The sequence below is a fragment of the Leguminivora glycinivorella genome, chromosome 22 (assembly GCF_023078275.1).
Source record: "Leguminivora glycinivorella isolate SPB_JAAS2020 chromosome 22, LegGlyc_1.1, whole genome shotgun sequence".
In the NCBI taxonomy this organism is placed as follows: Eukaryota; Metazoa; Arthropoda; class Insecta; order Lepidoptera; family Tortricidae; genus Leguminivora; species Leguminivora glycinivorella.
Genome location: NC_062992.1, coordinates 2,269,566 through 2,291,996, shown reverse-complemented (window position 1 = coordinate 2,291,996; position 22,431 = coordinate 2,269,566). Strand labels below are relative to the sequence as shown.

At 36.2% G+C, this 22,431-nt stretch overlaps 2 protein-coding genes across 2 annotated transcripts; one reads left to right on the top strand and one right to left on the bottom strand.

Moving 5' to 3' along the window:
- Positions 1 to 1,497: 1,497 nt before the first annotated feature.
- Positions 1,498 to 3,043, bottom strand: LOC125237928 (guanine nucleotide exchange factor MSS4 homolog). The gene is made up of 2 exons (XM_048145170.1): positions 2,808 to 3,043; positions 1,498 to 2,142 (listed from the first exon to the last, which is right to left on the bottom strand). Exons 1-2 carry the CDS (start codon positions 2,928 to 2,930, stop codon positions 1,903 to 1,905), a joined length of 363 nt encoding a protein of 120 aa, XP_048001127.1. The 5' UTR covers positions 2,931 to 3,043; the 3' UTR covers positions 1,498 to 1,902.
- A 516-nt stretch (positions 3,044 to 3,559) lies between these two features.
- Positions 3,560 to 21,776, top strand: LOC125237985 (PSME3-interacting protein-like). Its single transcript, XM_048145247.1, has 7 exons — positions 3,560 to 3,741; positions 5,419 to 5,517; positions 6,118 to 6,238; positions 8,240 to 8,348; positions 10,359 to 10,453; positions 11,358 to 11,475; positions 21,364 to 21,776. The coding sequence occupies exons 1-7, from the start codon at positions 3,645 to 3,647 to the stop codon at positions 21,433 to 21,435; spliced, it is 711 nt and encodes a 236-aa protein (XP_048001204.1). The 5' UTR covers positions 3,560 to 3,644; the 3' UTR covers positions 21,436 to 21,776.
- The last annotated feature ends 655 nt before the right edge of the window (positions 21,777 to 22,431 follow it).

Below are 22,431 nucleotides of genomic sequence, written 5' to 3'. Positions count from 1 at the left end.
CGGCGGACGTCCGCGTAGTATGTTCCTAGCTTTAGGTCCCTTTACCCGGATAATGTCACAGATAATAAAATATAGGTACAAGAATTGCTCGTTTAAAAGAATTAGATAGGGCTAATACCAACCAGCACGGGAAGCATGGTCGCGCGATAGACGATAAAATATCAGGCCGTCCCTATCGCATTATTAGTAAGTGCGATAGGGACGGCCAGATGTTTTATCATTTATCGCGCGACCATGCTTCCCGTGCTGGTCTTTTTCTCTCAGGTGATAATAAAAATATAATAAAAGTATGCATAGAAATATATTTACAGAAAAACATACAAAAATTATATTGATCAAGCAATAAGCTCAAATTGTGCTCCGCACATACGGAAGCAGTTAAAGCGAAGGGTAATGCGACACTAACGCCATTTTCTTTACCTATATCTTCAAAATTAGATATTTTTTCAGTAATATTTCTAGATCTGTCGCTAAGGCACGCCACAGACAGTCTCAGGCACGCCACAGACACTGACAGATCTGTCAGTTTCAACTGACAGGTTGCATGCAAATATTTTTTAAGATTATGAATTTTTCAGACTGTCTGTGGCATGCCTTAAAAATTCATAAATATAATCTTAAAAAAGATTTGTATGCAACCTGTCAGTTCAATCTGAAAACACTGTATACACTTTATTGTTTAGTGTATAGTTATTCTCAAAACCTTGCCTAAAAGAAGAGTGATCAGTTTTACCTATTCAAGTTTCTGGGGATAACTACACAAGGAAAAAATGTGTATAGTGTTTTATAAATGTTATTTTAGCGACTGATGTAGAAATATTACTGAAAAAGATTTCATTTTGATGATATAAGAAAACATCAAAAGTGGCACTAGTGTCGCACTGCCCTTTGGCTTAATAAACTCCTCAAATATTAGTTGGCTTCATTATTACTGTAGGAGTATTCCAAAAAAAGTGTAGGTTCCAGTGGCGGCTGGTGAAAATTTCTGCTAGGCAACACCAAAGCAAAAAGAAACCTACCTTAACATTAGGTACTTTTTACTAGTAATCAATTTTAGGCAAGCCGGTGGGAATCGGCTTGTATGGACCAGCCGCTGCTGGTAGGTACATTAAAGTGGCAGTATACATAATTAGTGAGTAGTTGGAATTTTTATTATATTGATTCGGATTTCATGATGTTATTTGGTCAGGAGCACTGTCTAGCACTCCAAGGGTTAACATATACAATAGGGTAGAGCGAAAAAACACGTTTCTGGAATTAGCAAACCTAATAGTTAAGAATCGCCAAAGTTTGTCTAGTTTCAGTACATTCGCCAAAATAGCCGCTAAAATACTGAAAATTGGCGATTTTTAACGCTATTTTCGCAATTTTTGGTAGTTTCTTGTCAATATCAATAATGTATACTAAACATAATACTGCCGAAAAACATTTTTTATCTAAAAGTTGAATTTTCAGGTTTGTATGAGATTTTCAAAATTTCAAACCTAATGCGGAGGCAGAAGATGTTGATTTAAGAAGCTGAAAATTTGCACAAAGGCTTCATAGACTAAGGGGCATTGATTGATAACTATTAGGTTTGCTAATTCCAGAAAAGTGTTTTTTCGCTCCACCGTAATATACACTAAATATTTCATTTGCAATCATCAAAATTCAGCATCATATGACAATCAGAATCATATGTAAGTATAAGCTTTGAATACAATTCTCTTTCCATCAATTTCAAGATGGGCATTAGAGGCATTCCACAAGAATCTCCTAGGAAATGATTTTTCTAATACTTCTGAAAACACTAAGACTATGATTATGTGTCTGATAATGTTGAAGTACTTGTCATACAAAGCAAAAGCACTTCGTAAGTGTGAAATGCACTGTTAGTATCAAATTTTTATTAACTACAAATTCCTAGGAATGTACAATTCTCGACAACGCGACATAGCTCTGCTTAGTATTCATGTCGTAGTACCCCACTGGCCCAGCATCACAGTCTGCACAACTCAAATATTTGTAGTTGTCAACTGTGTGTGTAAAACCGATGTTTTCGAATGTATACATGTTTTCTACATGATAGAACTCGCTCACTGTTTCATTCTGAATCTCACCCTCCTTCCGGTTATTGTCTTGCTGCATCAAAGGCAATGCCATCTGAAAAACAAAATTTTTACATTAACCTCACACAGGGTTTGATGCCGTGAGGACTGGAGAAAGGAAGGGGAGGCCTTTGCCCAGCAGTGGGACACCATATAGGCTATTAAAAAAAAAAAAAAAACCTCACACACACACACACAGTTGTCACAGTTTCGTTTTCTTTCAACCCCTTATTTGTCAAGAGTGGCACTAAAACTTGAGTAGTTTCATGCGCTCTGCCTACCCCTTCATGGGATACAGGCGTGATTCTATGTATGTATGTATATTTTAATCTGCACTCCCCCTCCTGAGGCCTGTGCTCAGCCCAGCAGTGGGACGAATACAAGCTCAATTAATATTGTTGTTTTAACTTGTTCGCGAGTGATAAGTGATATATTACTAATTTCACCACAAAAATGCTGTAGTAATCATAATCATAATCATAATCCTTTATTGCAACCATGGTAATAATTATAGGTGTTACAGTCAATAGCTTGTTTCACATGGGCCCTGTTAGGGCAAAGCAAGGTTGTATGTACACAATAGTAATGCTTAAAAAACATTATCATAATTTAAACATTTGTAGTAATTTGAAAAGTAATAAGGTATATAAAACTGATATGTCAAAAATCCCAAAATAAAATCCTAATATAAAATTCAATTTGTAAAGAACTGAAACGCACCTCTTGCGTGATATAATTAGCCGATTTTTTGTCTAGAATTTTAGAGCTGCAGAATTTGCATTTAACATTCATTTTGTTTTTTCCGTCTTCGACGAGATCTTCCTTGTTTTCTACGTCTGCCATAGTGGGTTTATGTGTGGAAATAGAAGAGCAATAACAATTTACGTTGTTTAAAAGTTCTATGCAAATAATTGTAATAATTCCCAACCGGTACAACTCAGTTCGTCGTGAACTTGCAGAACTTGTAAGAAATTACATGACAATGACATTGACAGCTACAAGTGACCACAAATTTAGAGAGCTAGCTATCTAACAAACAAAGTTGTGACATTTTTTTGATTAAGTATATAAACATATCTCTTAATGTAATCAATTGTGTGTTAGAATTATTTTGATTACGTAGTAAAATGAAACAGTTTATGATTAAAACCACTTACAACCAAGGTTTGTATATCATCATAACATTATTAAATTACAACAAAAACAGGCTTCGTAAACGCTATTGCTTGACGTTCGCAAGGAATGTTGCGACCATACGATTGAAATGTTTATTAATAATATTTTAATATCTTTTAAATATTACATCTATTATATTTTGTGTTATTTTCATTGAATTTATAATTTGCACGTCTTTATCGTAAATTGAAATCGGGAGATTTTCTAGTTTCATATTCATTTTCTAATACATTTGATTGCCATATCTGTAGCAATGCTCATAAACGTAATCAATTAAATAACATTGACGAGGAAAAGAAAAAAAAGTTAGGTTAGCAATACTGAAATAAAGATTCGTTTTGGTGGTTTCATTTGCCTATTTCTTTGTGAAAATTAAGGATAATGAGTTCCGGATTTATATCTGAATCTGAAATATTGGAACAAAGACGTCGTCGCCAAGAAGAATGGGACAAGGTTCGAACGGAAGACCAGCCCAAAGGTGAACTAGTTTGCCAATATTGTTTTGGTTCTCATTCAATGTGTTTGTTATTGATGATCAGAACATAATACTTCTACCCAAAAACTCAAATGGTATTCAAGAGTATATTATTATTTCGTCTTATATGAAACCCTGTAAATGATAAAAGTCATATGAGTATTTTAAATTTTATGCGTAATTTCTTTATCAATGCATCAACTGTGAGGTGAGTGATCAGTATAGTAAAAATTTAATACTTGCTATTTTAAACGCTATCATCAGTTTCTGTTTCGTTCTGGCGTCCTGCAAAAGTACAATATAAACACAGGGATTTGTGATAATGCATTTAGATTGTAAGTAAACAGATAGATGACGACCGGTCTGGCGCAGTCGGTAGTGACCCCGCCAACTACGGTCCCGGGTTCGAATCCCGGTAAGGGCATTCATTTGTGTGATGAGCATAGATGCCATAGATATTTGTTCCTGAGTCATGGATGTTTTCTATGTATATAAGTATTTATATATTATATATATTGTTGTCTGAGTACCCACAACACAAGCCTTCTTGAGCTTACTCGGTTTGAAAACCAGTGCCGGGCATCTTGTCCCGGCACACACTGAGACCGAAACCCTTTGCCCAATACAAAAAAAAAAAAATTATCCCTTTACTCACTAGATTAATAGATATAACTCACCTGTAATAGTTTTTAATAATTGCATGTATTTTGTTGTAACTGTATGTATAAGGCAATAAAGCTTTCTTATTCTTATTCTTATTCTTACCGTGGGCCTCAGTCAATCTGTGTAAGAATGTCCTATAATATTAAAAAAATATATATATTTGGCAAACTAAACAGTAATAACATTTTTTTCACCACACTCACTGGTAAAGGCTCTCTTGATTGTTGGAAAATGGATAAGAAAGTTGCATTTTATTTACAAGAATGCAAAAAAACTTAACTTCATACAAATTTGAACCTGTAGTACTTTCTTACTTTCTAGAAGTGACCTGTAAATTTAGTGAAGTTAATAAATTTTTTTTTTTGCCGATTTTAAGTCGAATATTGTATGATTTATTATGGGACCAATGCGTGAAGTTAATAAATGTCTACTGAATAGTAGAGCATAGATAATTAAATTAAAAAAGTTAAATAGCGTTTATTACCGAGTTCTAAGTTAAGTTTGACTTCTCAATTTGGCATTAAAGCACAGAATACTTATTAGTACAAGTACAGAAAACCTCTAAAAACCAATTATATGACAGCGGTCGAATAAGTTCATAGGTATGCGACGAACAATTCTCGCGCGTGCGTCACCGCTCGCCTGTGAGGCCCCACTGATTTGCCCCTCGCAAGGGGTACTTACAGTTTGATACCTACATGCGTGAGTGGGATAGGCCTGATTAAAGTTAAGTTTCATATGTGGGTTTTTAATTTTATATTTCACTCATTACTCAATTTGCCTCCTGGCAAAGGCCTCCTCTGTGTCTCCAGTGTGTCCTGTCCATGGTTGCTCTTCTCCAGAATGGTCCCGCTGTTAGCTTTATTTCGTCTTCCCATCTACAGAGCTGTGGGCTTTTCTTGTGGCAAGTAAAGCATAGATATTCCAATTTAATTGGGTTAAAGATTGGTCAAACATTTGTGAGTCTTGGTCAGTAGTCAATAATATAATAATAATCCAACTTTATGTAATTTTCAGAGGCCCCAGAAGAGCCCTATGACACCAGGCCCCTGTACCAGCGACTGGAGGAACAGAAAATGAGGAAAGATGCCGAGTATGAGGAGGCTCACAAACTAAGTATGTAACAATGTTCTTCTACATAATATATATAAAAAATATATATATAATCTATTAAAAAATCCATACTAATATTATAAATGGGAAAGTGTGTATGTCTGTTTGTCCGTCTTTCACGGCAAAACGGAGCGACGAATTGACGTGATTTTTTTAAGTGGAGATAGTTGAAGGGATGGAGAGTGACATAGGCTACTGTTTGTCTCTTTCTATCGCGAGCGAAGCCGCGGCCAAAAGCTAGTCCATACCAATATTATAAATGGGAAAGTGTGTGTGTGTGTGTCTGTTTGTTTGTCCGTCTTTCACGGCAAAACGGAGCGACGATTTGACGTGATTTTTTAAGTGGAGATAGTTGAAGGGATGGAGAGTTACATAGGCTACTGTTTCTCTTTCTAACGCGAGGGAAGCCGCGGGCGAAAGCTAGTTTGTTATAAAATGTATAAATGTTATAATGTTATAGTCATGGGTGTTTTCTATGTATACAAGTATGTATTTATCTATTTAAGTATGTATATCGTCGCTTAGCACCCATAGTACAAGCTTTGCTTAGTTTGGGGCTAAGATCTGTGTATGGTCTTCCCGATATTTATTATTTATGTTCAGAAAACATGATCCGAGGGCTGGATGACGACGAAGTAGGATTCCTGGATCTAGTGGAGCGCAGTAAAGCCAAGGCAGCGCAGCAGATCTCCATGCAGGAACAGAAGGAGATGCAGGAGTTCAGGTATTGCTTTATTCGCCATTTACTTCACTTTTGCTTTAAATAAGGTCTTATTCCACTTAAAATATACATTAGGGTCTCTATTGGTTTTATATAGTTAAGTCTTAAGTCATAATGTATCGTTGTCCACATTTTTGTTGATTTTAATGAATTATAATTATTATGTACCTATTTACAAAAATCAATCACATTAACATAATAGAAATGTAAATCGATATTTGATTACTTAAGGCTGCTTTCAAAAAAAACGTCAAAATAATGTAAAATTGATAGTTTTAGTCGGTGAAATACTACATTTTCCGTTATCCAATAGATTTATTTAATTCAAGTTCCAGTTAGAGCATCTTATTATCTTGATTTTTATAAGACTGGATTTTTGAAAACTAACTCACTAAATTAATTATGAATTTTTCTCTAATGCACGTTTAGAAAAACGCACGTATAGAGCTGAATCAGTCGATCTTATTTGTAAAATTTGGACAATTTTGAATATTAAAACGGGTAAATTTATAATTCGTATATCCTGTACCACAATCATTTCAGACTAGAATTTTATTTTAAGTTTTTGAAAAAGAGTAAACTAGCCTAAGGCGAATTCAATTTTTTTCAGAAATTACCAAAAATTAAGTGACAATTTCTTTGAAAATCTACATCACATCGAAGCAAGTTTTGTACTAAATTAATCTGCAACGTTTACTTAAATTGCTGTTATGCCTTAGTGATTAATACATTGCTATTATTGATTTTTGCCAATTTTTTGAAAACGAGCCTTCACCGGTACAATTATTACCACTTTTGGACATTTTCTCATATTTTGTTAGACCAAGTAGAAAAAGTCCTATAATGTGATATATATTTATAAACTACTCGCAAAGCCCTTTAATTTGATACCACACACGGTATGATCGAGCGCTCGGTTGCGATTTCACTATTTTTAACACGAAAGCCCTCTTAAATCGAATCGTACATTGAAATGTAGCAACACTAAGTTACTCGATTTTTACAATGGGAATCGCAGATACCCTCACTTTGAACTTGAACGAACCTGTACTTGCTTGCCAGTGTTCTTGTAAAAGGTAAAGTTAATATTATTATCTAATCCGCATGCAATCTTCTTTCACGGCCCTAAAATAACGATAATTTTCGTTAGTCATAATTTGTGTTTTCTCTGGAAACACTGAGGAAACGCACTTTTCAGGATTGCCATAAAACAAAGTTAACCAATCTATCATGACCTTAATGAAAACTCTGGAAAGTTCGCCATTTCAGTATGATGACTAATGATAATTTGGCAATCATTAAAAGAAAAAAAATCATTATGGCAAAAAATCATTAGAAAGTCATTATGACATTTATGATTCATCATCCTCCTTGCGTTGTCCCGGCATTTGTCTAGGCTCGTGGGAGCCCAGGGTCCGCTTTGACAACTAATCCCAAGATTTGTCGTAGGCACTAGTTTTTACGAAAGCGACTGCCATCTGACCTTCCAACCCGAAGGGTAAACTAGACCTTACTGGAATTAGTCCGGTTTCCTCACGATGTTCTCCTTCACCGAAAAGCGACTGACAAATATCAAATGACATTTCGCACATAAGGCCTGATTTAGACGGCGTGCGAACTCGCATGCGATTTTCGTTACATTGCGGCCTGTTAGTTACATATAATTTTGCACAGCCCTCAAATACCGCAATGTAATCAAACTCGTATGCGAGTTCTCGAACCGTCTAAAGGGGTCCTAAATTACGAAAAACTCTCCGACCCCGAACCCTCCTTAGAACTTGTACACTCCTTTTTGCTGTTTTAACACAGCAAAGGGGAGTGTACAAGTTTCTAATGGGGTGGCAACGCGCATGTGACACTGTTTGAGTTGCAGGCGTCCATAGGTTACGGTGACCGCTTTACATCAGGCGGGCCGTATGCTTGTTTGCCTTTAGTATAAAAAAAAACTCATTGGTGCGAGAATTGACATTTATGTTTATGTTAATACAAAGTTTGTGTTGTTAGAGAGCGCGTGTCAACATTGGCCGAAAGTGAAGAGCTGACGAGGCTGCGCGCGCAACTGGCGCCGGCGCGCACGACGCCCGCGCAGCAACAGAGGAACAAGCTCCAAGGGGTATGTCAAATAAGTTCATTCATACTGTTTTGTAGCTTTAAGTGTACATTAGTCCTCCTAAGTCAGCATGCCTTTTGTAATTTTTTTTTTAAGCCGCTATGTCTTTTGAAAACAATGTAAATGTTAACGACTTCCACGATCACAGATGTCATATATACCATAGATCAAGCAAACGTATCTACTTAGCGTGTCAAATGAACTCAGTGAAATCCACTGAGTTGTCCGTCTTTACTCGCAGCTTGCAGCTTTCGGGCGTCAATTTTTGTAAGTTGAAGTCAACCAAAACATAAAAAATGCCTCGTTACGTGATATTCAATTGCAACAACACAAAAATTATGAACAATCAAGAGCCTGAGACATATTTAAAATTACAGGCAAGAATCAACTTCAGTACAAAATTTGACACGCTCGGCCCCTATACAAATATATGAATTTGTTTCTTCTATCTAAATTAAGTTCTGTGTCCACGATACAGGCTCAGCTTAGTGTGGGAGTCACTGCCCACTGTTACTGTAAATTGATTCATTTTGGTAAATGAATATTTTTACTTTTTACTTTTTTTTACTGATATCAAGGCGATGGCGGCCAAGGCTATGGCTCAAGATAGAAAGGCGTGGAAGGATCTTGTGGAGGCCCTATGCACCTATAGGGTGCCATTGGATAACCAACAACAAGAATACTTAACAACAATAATAGCCCCATAGGGTATAGGGTTAAGAATTTCACCACCCCCTTTCTTCCCGTGGGTGTCGTAGAAGGCGACTATGAGATATGGGTTAAATTGTGGTGTGGGCGAGAGGCTGGCAACCTGTCACTGCAATGCCACAGTTTCTATATATGTATGTATGTAATAATAGCCCTTTTTGGCTACGGCGACTGCGTTTTACGGTTGAGAGCGTCGCTGGTATGCTCTCAAGTAACTGACGTCGCCAATTTTTGCTACGAATGGGCGACCACACTCTACCCTCCGATATAATTATATGTAACTAACTTTTTCCCGCGGCTTCGCTCGCGTTAGAAAGAGACGAGTAGCCTATGTCACTCTCCATCCCTTCAACTATCTCCACTTAAAAATCACGTCAATTCGTCGCTCCGTTTTGCCATGAAAGACGGACAAACAAACAGACACACACACTTTCCCATTTATAATATTAGTATGGATATAGCCACAGGTGCTCTGGCTTTTAGCTCGTTGCGCTTAGCGTCGAATTCTGTGCACCGTCTACCTACAAACTGATGTACCTGTATGTCTCCACCGGGGATGAATATAAATATAGTCTCATGTAAAACATAGGTCGAGAACAAAATATGCTTTTTAAGGACCATCCACACTCAGAATCAGACGACGCAACGGAGCCACGCTGTTACGTCGTCGCCCAAATCTAATGTTTAATTTGTATTCTTTTTTGTAATATTTATCGTTTATGTCTTGTTTTGTATTTTGTAATTTCACAGTGCCTTAGTGTAAACTATAATGCTGTGTTACTTTTTTGATTAAATAAATAAAATAAAATAAGACGCATTGTAATGCCATATTAGCCACTTTCCGTGTTTAGCAGTAACACAATGGTTTACTGCGACATAACGCATATTGCTTGGTCAGCGACAACCCAGACATGTATATATAGGCACACCTTTATACAATAAATGAAATGGAATTGATTGAGATTCATTACTTTACGCTTTACTACTCGTGCCTATCATTTGAATTCACCTCATCCCGTGACGCTGCCCATCCTTATCTATAATAACATATTTTGTTATTACACGGCGACGTCTCCGCCACGCCGCCTGAATGTAATTCAAAAAACGTCTCCTCAGTACATTTTGTATAAGAAGGACGTAAGACGCGCCCCAGGCGGTGTGGCGCGCGCCGCGCCGCCTGGGGGCGTGTCTTACGCGGTTTAAGTGGGGACGCTGCCTTAGATGGCCCCAAACCTGGTAAAAGTATTTTGCGACGTAATTTAAACCATTCTGTAATACAAAAATCATAAAGTGTTTGTTTGATAGGTGGTCGTCAGGAAACGTAAAGCAAGCGAGCTGGAGGCAGAGAAAGGCGCCGCGCCTCCGCCGGCCAAGAATAACACCAATAATGTCACAGACAGGTAAAAGTTTAGAAAGGAAACGTAAATTTACAAATACTCGAAAGTATCGTCTCGTTCGAATCTAGAGCAGAGCCCAACTGGGGTAGTACCTCCGCCTTACAGAAGACCGTAGCCAAATAGCACTAGACCCTACTCATAGTGTTGTGTTCCTGTCGGTGAGTAAGGTTGCCAGAGCTCAACGAGGGTGCGGTGTGCTGATGACGGGAGGACTTACGGAACTAACTTGTTCCGTTTATTGTCCTTTGAGTCGTCGGCAACCCGAACTCTCCTTGGAACTTGTACACTCCTTTTTGCTGTGTACTTAACACAGCAAAAGGGAATGTACAAGTTTCTAATGGGGTGGCAACGCGCATGTGACACTGTTTGAGTTGCAGGCGTCCATAGGTTACGGTGACCGCTTTACATCAGGCGGGCCGTATACTTGTTTGCCACCGATGTAGTATAAAAAAAAAAAACTTTAACTTTTTATACTTTCAACACTACCGACTCTTTTATTTACACGGAAGCAATTATCTTTTGTTCGTTTCTCTCGCTTTTGGTGGAATCAGTGCCTAAGACTACACTAAACATACAAACTTAAAGTTTGTACATTTGGATCACGTCTTTGATTTTGATGTAGTTTTGGTTTCATACCAACTACCTGGGACATTTTGAGAAACCTAGTGGATCCTTTTCAGCATCATAGACTATCAGCTTAACAATTTTTATCAAAATCGGAGACGTGATCCAAATGTACAAACTTTTCGTGAATTACTGAAATACATCATACAAATCTATGTGTCACAGTTAAAAAAAACAAGTCATTGAATCGAAAAAAAAAATCATCTCATCATAGAATATAAGCAAACATTCTCACCCTGAATATGTCATTTTGCTCCCTTGTGACACAATTGACTTATTCCAGCGTGCCTGCCACTGGCGAAGAGCTGGGCGCCATGCGGTGTGTGGGCGTACTTCCAGGGCTCCGGCACTACGGTACCGACTCTTCCAGCGACACCGGAGAATCCAGCGACAGCGAGCCAGTGAGTCACTTCTTTATAAACAAACCGAGTGCCATGTGGCGCTGAGTGTACGCCATGTGGCGCTGAGTGAATGCCGTGTGGCGCTGAGTGTGTGTCATGTGGCGCTGAGTGTGCGTCATTGGCGCTGAGTGTGCGCTATGTGGCGCTGAGTGTGTGTCATGTGGCGATGAGTGGGCGTCATGCGGTGTGTGGGCGTGCTGCCAGGGCTTCGGCACTACGGCACCGACTCTTCTAGCGACACTGGAGAATCCAGCGACAGCGGGCCAGTGAGTCACTTCTTTATAAACAAACCGAGTACCATGTGACGCTGAGCTGGGTGCCATGCCCACATCACATGGCGACCCTGCCAGTGCGGGCCGTAGTGCCGCAGTTGCTCGATGCTGCGGCACTACGGTACACTCTTTCAGCGACACCGGAGACTCGAGCCAGTGAGTCACTTCTTTATAAACAGCGCTGAGCGATATGTGGCGCAACACTTCACTCACACTGCTTCACCTCATCCTAAGAAGCAAATATGTAACATAAGACAGAATAAGCCTATCTTCGATACAAGCGAGTTGTCCCCCCCCCCCATCACATGGCGACCCTGCCAGTGCGGTGTTGCTTCTGCACAGACTCTTCTAGCGACACTGGAGACTCCAGCGAGCCAGTGAGTTATTCCTTTTCACCACACCAGCTGGTAAAACTCTCATGATTCATCGACACAGATAAGAAAGTTGCATTTTATTTATTTAGTAAAGCATTATTTACCAAACAACCATAGGGCTAAACAGTGATTCGTAAAAAAAAAGTCCACAGAGGTACAACAAAGTAATTTCATACAAATTTTAACTCTATGTCCTGGGGGGTTACCATGACGTACTAAAGACGTTCAGTTTAAGTTGAGAGAAAGGGACACAGCTATAGCAGTTACATAGCTCCGTCCCTCTCTCTCAACCTAAACTGAACGGCTTTAGCACGTCATGGTAACCCCCCTAAACTGCAGGGCTAGCTTCCAATTTTATCACTTATCAACGTGGATAAGACATATCACTCTCACACTGACATACTTGCCAAAACTTGACGGATGCTTTATCCACGTAATAGATAAGTGATAAAATTGGAAGCATAATAGCCGGGCTGGCTAGTAGAATTGTCTTTTAAATGAAGAATGATTCGTAATTTTGTTTTCAGTACAGATGGTGTTTTTTTACGCACTAGTGCGAGAAGTGGTTCATTGTATGCCAGGTCGAAACTTCGAAGGGCTATCTGTACTGAAAAACGTCGTACGATACACGTGCGAAAAGGAAATTCGTAACTCGTGTCGATTTAAAACACTCCCTTCGGTCGTGTTTTAATTTATCGCCACTCGTTTCGAGCTTCCTTTTTTACGCACTTGTATCGTAATGTACTATTTCAGTACAGATGGTGTTTTTTTTTACGCACTAGTGCGAGAAGTGGTTCATTATATGCCAGGTCGAAACTTCGGAGGGCCATCTGTACTGAAAAACGTCGTACGATACACGTGCGAAAAGGAAATTCGTAACTCGTGTCGATTTAAAACACTCCCTTCGGTCGTGTTTTAATTTATCGCCACTCGTTTCGAGCTTCCTTTTTTACGCACTTGTATCGTAATGTACTATTTCAGTACAGATGGTGTTTTTTTTACGCACTAGTGCGAGAAGTGGTTCATTATATGCCAGGTCGAAACTTCGGACGGCCATCTGTACTGAAAAACGTCGTACGATACACGTGATTTAGTATTTTGGTTATATAATGAAACGTTGTTATTTTATGCTTGTATGAGAGATCATATCAATTCAATTATGCGACCGAGTATGTTAAAGGTGTATAATATGCAGCCTTTTGTCCAAAATAATAATCAACGTTTTTACTTCAAGAAAGGTAACTAACTTCCAAGGAACAAATTAGCTTTACTCAAATGTCATATGACCTGTAGTGACTACTAATATGACGAAATAACTAACCTCCGAAGAACAAATTAGCTTTACCCAAATGTCATATGACCTGAAGTGACTAATATGATAAAATAATTGTAAACATTTATTTGTATTACAATTCGGGCAATTCTCCATTTAAGCGATCCTAATTAAATTTGTTTTTGGGATAAATTTAAATATGTAATTCAATTAGCAAATATGGGACATAATAAAACTGCGTTGGTTATAAAGCAATGACACCAATTATATATTTACTCTTTAGAAACACATCAAATACTCAACAAGGGAGTAAAATCATAAACATGGTTACTATTAAGTTACGTATAATGAAATAGTAAAATATGCTTATTTTTAATTACAATTTCATTAGTCAGTTTCATCAATTTATTCAGGTAGTTTTCATTAATTAATTTTCATAGTTAAATACGGGTAATTATTATTAAATAATCAGACATAAACAGCGTTGTAGAGTTGTTTATAACGAAACACTAAAACATTAACTTTTTAATTACATTTTCATTAATCCATTTCATAAATTAATTCAGACAATTTTCATTGAATAAATTCAAAAATAATTCAGGTATTTATTAAATAATCAGATTAAGGTACTTCAAATAATCTCATAAATTAATTCAGACAATTATTATTATTATATAATCAGATTAAGGTACTTATCTCTGTTCGTGGCGCTGGTAGAACTAAAAGTGACTGCTCGCCGACGAGCAGTCCCTTTTATAACCAGTCCAGGTAAACTTGCCAGACCGACCCGGTTTCTTTGTCTACCGACATTATTGCCATAAATTTAAATGTTTGAGAGAAACGTACCTTAAAATGTTACAATTATTAAATATTATAATGGCAAATCCAACACGGCCATACTGACAAGTACTTCGATCTCGAAGTACAAAAGTATTTACATAATTATATATCTTAATCTAACTCTAACACTAAGTAGCCACAAGCCTTGTCATGTAAGCCCCATCACCTGCTGCCCGTGAAGCCAGGCAAACATCAGACTTGTGACCGACCAGCATTTTTTGTAGCTGTGGGCCCTGGCATGAAAGCTCCGTCACCTGTTGCGACATGACGTCGAGCAATCATCAGACACACAACCGACCAACAGTATTTTTGTAGCTGTGGGCCCTGGCATGAAAGCTCCGTCACCTGTTGCGACATGACGTCGAGCAATCATCAGACACACAACCGACCAACAGTATTTTTGTAGCTGTGGGCCCTGGCATGAAAGCTCCGTCACCTGTTGCGACATGACGTCGAGCAATCATCAGACACACAACCGACCAACAGTATTTTTGTAGCTGTGGGCCCTGGCATGAAAGCTCCGTCACCTGTTGCGACATGACGTCGAGCAATCATCAGACACACAACCGACCAACAGTATTTTTGTAGCTATGTGCCCTGGCATGAAAGCTCCGTCACCTGCTGCACCATGACGTCAAGCAATCATCAGACACATAACCGACCAGCAGTATATATACAATTGACAACATTTCATATTTTTGAGTACTACTTTTTATTGTTTGGTTTGAAAGAACTCAATACTAAAAGATACACGTATTTTTTAATTTTTCCAAAAACTGCTATTTTAATGAGAAAATCCCTTATTACTACATCGAGCAGAAAGAGCTTAAGAAGACACAGCTTTATGACTTCATATGTGTTGTTTCATACACCTAAGAAAACGACAAAATCATTTCCAAAAAAAAAGTTAAACAGTCCGGTATGTCTGACTGTCAAGTGTCACTGTCAAACTCAAGTGACTTCCTAACTGGAAGTTTTTTTGTTATAGTGACAGCTCTAAATCAGCTATTGACGTCACTTCCCCATTAAACTATTTTTTAAGATTTTTTTTTTTATTCTAAAAATACGGGGAAAAAAAAATATTAATATATCTCGAAATGGTTTTCGACTTATGGACACTGAAAATTTTGAAACGTTGTCAATTATACATAGTATATAATATATATTACACATTTTATTACATACGTATATATCCAACACGGCTAATCCGGACTTAAAGCAATCGGCAAAAAAAAGCTACCTTTTTTTCAGTTATTTATTGTAACCTTAAATTGATGTAACAGTATAGCAAGTACACAATAAATATAGCCAGCTTTTTTGCGGAATGCTTTAAGATAATCCGCACTTAATATGGCCATTTACCATTTTGTATACTATTTTACATTTTCTTTACAGATATAGCATCATCGATAGGTATATCTTTCATCAAGTTTTATCACAAAATGTTTTTATCTTTGTATTGTACTGTAAAAAGATACAGTATCATAGGACTTCAATTAATCGAGCTATATATTTATTTCTGATTACTTAACGATCAATCAACAAGTGTGAATATTATTATATCTTCCAAACAGCTCGGCCAGTCTGACCTAACGACATAATATTTTATGAAGGGCATGTCATGTAAGATGCAAATGCCGTACAAACTGAAAACTCATGTTCCTTTATTCGTAGCTTATTACATGGTAAATATCGCTTTATCAGCAACGGTTTTCAGTAAATAGTATACCTAATATATTTATTATAGAATAGAATAGAATAGAATTCATTTATTCAGCCAATACATCACTACAAACATCAGAAATAGAAATACAAAGACTTAAACAAAACAACACAGTAGAAGTAGAAATGAGAGGCCGAAATGGTCTCCACTCAGCAATGCAGCTGACACGACAGGCGTGTCAACGGCGCTGGTTTTCTGCGGAGCCAGCGAGGTATGCGGGACAGCATACTGGTTGCGGACATCGTGAATATAGATAGTGTCAATTAAATACGTTAAATTTATATTATATATACACACATACATATCTAAATATACAGTAGCAGAACTACTAAAAAGGCATATAAAAGTAACAAAGACGACATACGGAAAGGAAGATCGGAAATATATATTTTTAATGAAATAAATAAATCTAGCTCAAACTAAATAATGTTTCAGGCAGCAGAACATTGTTGGTCCATTAGGTACGCTTTTTATTAAGCATTACAGTATCACATATTAACTATGTAATGAGCTATCTTGAGAAGTAAAGCATAAACGTGACGAATAATCAGGAAAAGAAGCATATAGAATCGCCCACTTATTTATACAGTTATATTTTGAAAATGGCCCCTTTTCCCAAAGAATCTTATTTATTTGAATCTATTCACACAATTTTCTGTAGGTACTCTACTCAGCATGAAAGATGAATAAGTACCTACCTAGTGACCCTTTTTTTTTTGCAGAATCTTGTTCTGTGAGATTTGTATTGTTGTTCATAATTTAATTTATTAATGTTATTTTTTTTTGCTTTCCTTTTTTTAATAATGACTTTCTTGTTGGGAGACCAAATTAATTTTATTACTTATACGAACCCGCTGATATGAAAACACAGTGTTTTTTTGTTAAATTTGACAGTCGCCAGGATCCCCATCAGGAACCACCCGGCAAATCACTTATTAAATTAGAAAAAGGGTTTTTTTTAAATCGTTTTCATACATTATAAATTTGTCAATCATGTGAGAGACCCGTAGAAACAGTAAAGTCAGTCTCAAGTAAATGACGACACATGTAACAATAAATAATGATAAGGAATTACAAAGGCAGCCTTTATTACTATGCTTACTGAGCCACTAAATTCATTCCCTAAATAACTCGATAACAGTAAGAGAAAAGACAATATTTTCTTACAGAAATTAATTGTAATTTACCTAAAGAACCGTCCCCTAATATTAACGGAAATCAATAAAAATTCTTTGTAGATATTAATCTACCCAAACTCGAAAACCAGGCAAGCACAGAGTAAACTCTCTTTATAAAGCAAGTTGCGTAAGCCTTTATTTGCACTAGGTCCATTTATTTATCTACGTATATGTTAATATGTATGTAAGTTCATTTATTGTATCTATATATATGTTTATTTTATAATAGAATCAACTTGTATTTAATCATTAAAATCTCATACTGGCTTTATAATGGCGTCCACCAAACTATCTCTGTTTTGCCCAATGGTTGACTGATAGAAAATGGCTTAAGGCGTTAAGTTCGCCTTTTGTACTTGTTATTGTTAATTTGTGCAATAAAGTTTAAATAAATAAAACTTTATTCCTAAGCTTTATTTGAGCCTAAGATATGCGATAACAGACACACAAACGTGAAAGTAGAGTTAAAATCTCAGACTTTCTTAATCGTCACTTCTCAACGAAAAGAGAAGACAAAATTGTAAACATACTCGCAATGATGATAAATAGATTTATCATTTATCAGATCAGTAATTTGTCCGAAGTAACAGCTACTTGGAAAAAGTTTCAATGTTAATTGAATTCAAACCAATAGGGATGTGTGTGTAACATTACTGTTGGGTACTAAAAGTAGATTTTATTGCTCCGCAATTGGTGAAATAATTTTGAAATACGTTAGTGCGGGATACAAACGTTCAAGCGTTTCTTAGAATAAGCACAGTATTTATAGTAGCAAGTTTTGAATCTATTTTTTTATTAATTAGGTAGGTAAAGAAAGTCTACCATATTTATTAAATAATTTGGTTTAAATTTCAATACCTCAAACTGTACCTACATGGTGGGCAGGAACAGGTTAAAATAAGCACAGCATTTTTAGCAGCAAGTTTTGAGTCTATTTTTTTTTATGATGTAGGTAAGTATGTAACTAAACTACTGTATTTAAATAACCCAATAACTTTCACTTTGAAGCCATGCCACTATCCGAAGAAAACACTAATATACAACTTTTAAATTTGACATTTTTGTAGGTAGGCAGGTTTAATTACTTACTAATTTGTTTGTTTCTGGTATAGTATAGTTAAATAAACAACGAAACCACCTAAAGTAAATCACATATCGATTGCCAATTTTTTTGTATCTCATTATAATGGCAATCCACTTAGGTCTCATTCTGGTCAAAGTGGAGAAAAATCATTATAAAATGTAAGCGAAAACAAATATTGGACAATTGAAAGGCGAGTATTAAAAAAAAATGAAAACGATTTTTGAAACGTACATATTTGCTTAAAAACATCGATCTTGAGTCACTTATTAGTATCAAATTTTTATTTATTAAGTGAAAACTGCCACTTTGCTAAATACATAAACAAAAAAAAATATTAGTGATTTTCAAATTAGTGTTTCTCAAGAGAAATAGCTAAAAATATTTTTTGGAAAATAAAATAAACGTTGATCAATACAGAGATTTAGACCCTATACCAATACGAAAATCGAAATATTGTTTCGCAGTTATAGGATCACTCCGGATCAGTAGTGTCATAATACAATCTTTACAACAAGAACTTGTTTACCGAATTATGTCATTAACAAAATATAATTTATTCCCAAAGGAAGAAACTAAACCAGTATTGTTCTAAACCTGTATTGTTCAGTTCTGACTTTTATACCCTTTCTTCAGGATTTAACTGTTTTTCTTTTAAACAACATGATCTAATACGAGGTAATTTATTTATTCAAGATGTCATAATCATAACACTAGCTCTTTCAATAACTAGCTCGATTAACTGCAGTTCCGTAATAAGTAAACAAAATCAGTTTAAAACACAGTGGGTACAAAAGTATTTCTTTAAAGCAAGATTTTTTACATGATAATGCAGAGCCCTCAGGGCCTTACCGACTTTAATGATCATAACAACGCCAGTCCATTCAGGTTTTCAGAAGGTCCCGAAATCGGTGCACCATGCGTCGGCCGTGCAGCCCCATCATCGCTGTTAGTAGGACCAAATGTAGGAAGCACAATGTTGTGGTATCGGCAGCCCGAAGAAACTTCACTCCGAATGGTGGTATGAAAGTTGGTCAGCAGATTTCAATCCGTTATCTCTGAAATAATTCACAGTGTTAAAAGATGGCTAGGTAAAACGTATCTCCACTTCTGAATTTAGTATTTTGGTTATATAATGAAACGTTGTTATTTTATGCTTGTATGAGAGATCATATCAATTCAATTATGCGACCGAGTATGTTAAAGGTGTATAATATGCAGCCTTTTGTCCAAAATAATAATCAACGTTTTTACTTCAAGAAAGGTAACTAACTTCCAAGGAACAAATTAGCTTTACTCAAATGTCATATGACCTGTAGTGACTACTAATATGACGAAATAACTAACCTCCGAAGAACAAATTAGCTTTACCCAAATGTCATATGACCTGAAGTGACTAATATGATAAAATAATTGTAAACATTTATTTGTATTACAATTCGGGCAATTCTCCATTTAAGCGATCCTAATTAAATTTGTTTTTGGGATAAATTTAAATATGTAATTCAATTAGCAAATATGGGACATAATAAAACTGCGTTGGTTATAAAGCAATGACACCAATTATATATTTACTCTTTAGAAACACATCAAATACTCAACAAGGGAGTAAAATCATAAACATGGTTACTATTAAGTTACGTATAATGAAATAGTAAAATATGCTTATTTTTAATTACAATTTCATTAGTCAGTTTCATCAATTTATTCAGGTAGTTTTCATTAATTAATTTTCATAGTTAAATACGGGTAATTATTATTAAATAATCAGACATAAACAGCGTTGTAGAGTTGTTTATAACGAAACACTAAAACATTAACTTTTTAATTACATTTTCATTAATCCATTTCATAAATTAATTCAGACAATTTTCATTGAATAAATTCAAAAATAATTCAGGTATTTATTAAATAATCAGATTAAGGTACTTCAAATAATCTCATAAATTAATTCAGACAATTATTATTATTATATAATCAGATTAAGGTACTTATCTCTGTTCGTGGCGCTGGTAGAACTAAAAGTGACTGCTCGCCGACGAGCAGTCCCTTTTATAACCAGTCCAGGTAAACTTGCCAGACCGACCCGGTTTCTTTGTCTACCGACATTATTGCCATAAATTTAAATGTTTGAGAGAAACGTACCTTAAAATGTTACAATTATTAAATATTATAATGGCAAATCCAACACGTGCGAAAAGGAAATTCGTAACTCGTGTCGATTTAAAACACTCCCTTCGGTCGTGTTTTAATTTATCGCCACTCGTTTCGAGCTTCCTTTTTTACGCACTTGTATCGTAATGTACCTACTATAAAATCATAGATTCGATTTAGTTCCATGTATTTTCCTCGTTTTGGTGTAATGGTAAATATTGTTTCACTAGATTATTTAACATACGAATGTAATGAATCCTGTGCGTTGCGCGGGTTTCAAGGCACGAGCTTTGAAACCCAAGATTTCACTTTGCGTCCATTCAAACCTTACATACATACATACAATCACGCCTGTATCCCGTAAAGGGGTAGGCAGAACACATGAAACTACTAAAGCTTCAGTGCCACTCTTGGCAAATAAGGGGTTGAAAGAAAACGAAACTGTGACATCAGTGACAGGTTGCCAGCCTCTCGCCTACGCCACAATTTAACCCATATCCCATAGTCGTCTTCTACCTTACACTTACAGTACCGGTCAAAAATTTAAGTTCACTCCTTGTTTTCAGTACAATTGACTGCTTTAGAGAGATAGTTTTTTGTAGTTCAGACGTCAAAATTTGTTTCGTAAACAATTTATATTTTTTTAACATCTGTTTCCCTCAAATCTTATAGGCTAAATAATTATTTGGCCTATATTATCTGGCTAAAACTGTGTTTCGTGTAAAGATGTGTCTCAATTAGTGGCAAAGGCAAGGCCATAAATATAACTAGCATTTTGCCGTCATGTTTATTAGATTTTAGTGAAAGAAAGGTACGTGAATTGTGTCTAACTAGTAAAACAAATCTCCACAAAACAATAAATATAAGTTGAAAACATATTTCGACTACCAAACCGAAGATAATTATCGTACAAAAGTACTCATTTGTACCGAAATCAAAGGGTGAACTCAAACTTTTGACCGATACTGTATTAAAGTGTTATGTTTGTTTCAGGAGGACAAATGTTGCAAACCCGATCTGCTGGGCCGGCGGCCTTCCTCAGACAAACACAAGGAGAAAAGTTAGAGCCGCACTGTATTATTATTCTTACACCGTTTCATTCACGAAGACGCCTTTGTCTCATACTGGCCTGGCAAAAAAGAGTAGAAAAAAAATCAATCGAATTGAGAACCTCCTCCTTATGAACTAAAACTATGGAAACGGATTAAATCGCGTATAATGAATTCACGGTTCATCCCGGCGTTTCGTTTTACAGCATTAGTGCATGCATTATTAACTTTATGAGTAACTATCGCGGTAACCGAAGACAATATCAACCTCCTTTTTTGAAGTCGGTTAGTAATAAGGCCGCCATTTTCTATCTAAATCGTATTGTATGTGGTAACTATTTTGACACTTGTATGAGAACAGTTAAGTGTTGCTATGCTAAAAAAAAAAATAGTTCCAATTCTACACTTTTTACCAAGCTAGCATTTGCTAAAAAATTGCAAGAGTTGAGACAATTTTATTTTGATTTTTTTTAATAGTTACTTAGGTAGTAAATTATGTTCTTATTTTAATACAAAATATGTAAAATAAGTAAATAATAGTCGGGTAATCTTTTTAAAAAGTTTTTTCTTTACGGCATAGATGGCTTTTAACGTCTTTTCAAATGTATTACGGGTGGCGCCCTCATTTTGTGGAGTAATTTTTATATGGAATACCTTTCGTAAAACTAGTGTCTTCGCCAAATCTTGGGATTAGTTGTCAAAGCGGACCTCAGGCTCTCATGAGCCGTAAATGCCGGTGAATGATGATGTTATGGTTATACGAGCAATTCTTACGCTTATACATTTCGGGGATATTGGCTCTAATGATTTTGATGAAATTTTGCTATAAGTATGGAAGGATTCGGAGACGAAAAGTGTCTAGGCAATAAAAATGCTTCTCGTTACGGAGCGAAACATGTCGAGCGATCTTCGACAATTTTACGAGAATAAATTTAAATGTGGAAAATGTCTGCCTTGGGTGAGACTTGAACTCACGGCCTCTGGATCAATATTCCAGCGCTCTGCCAACTGA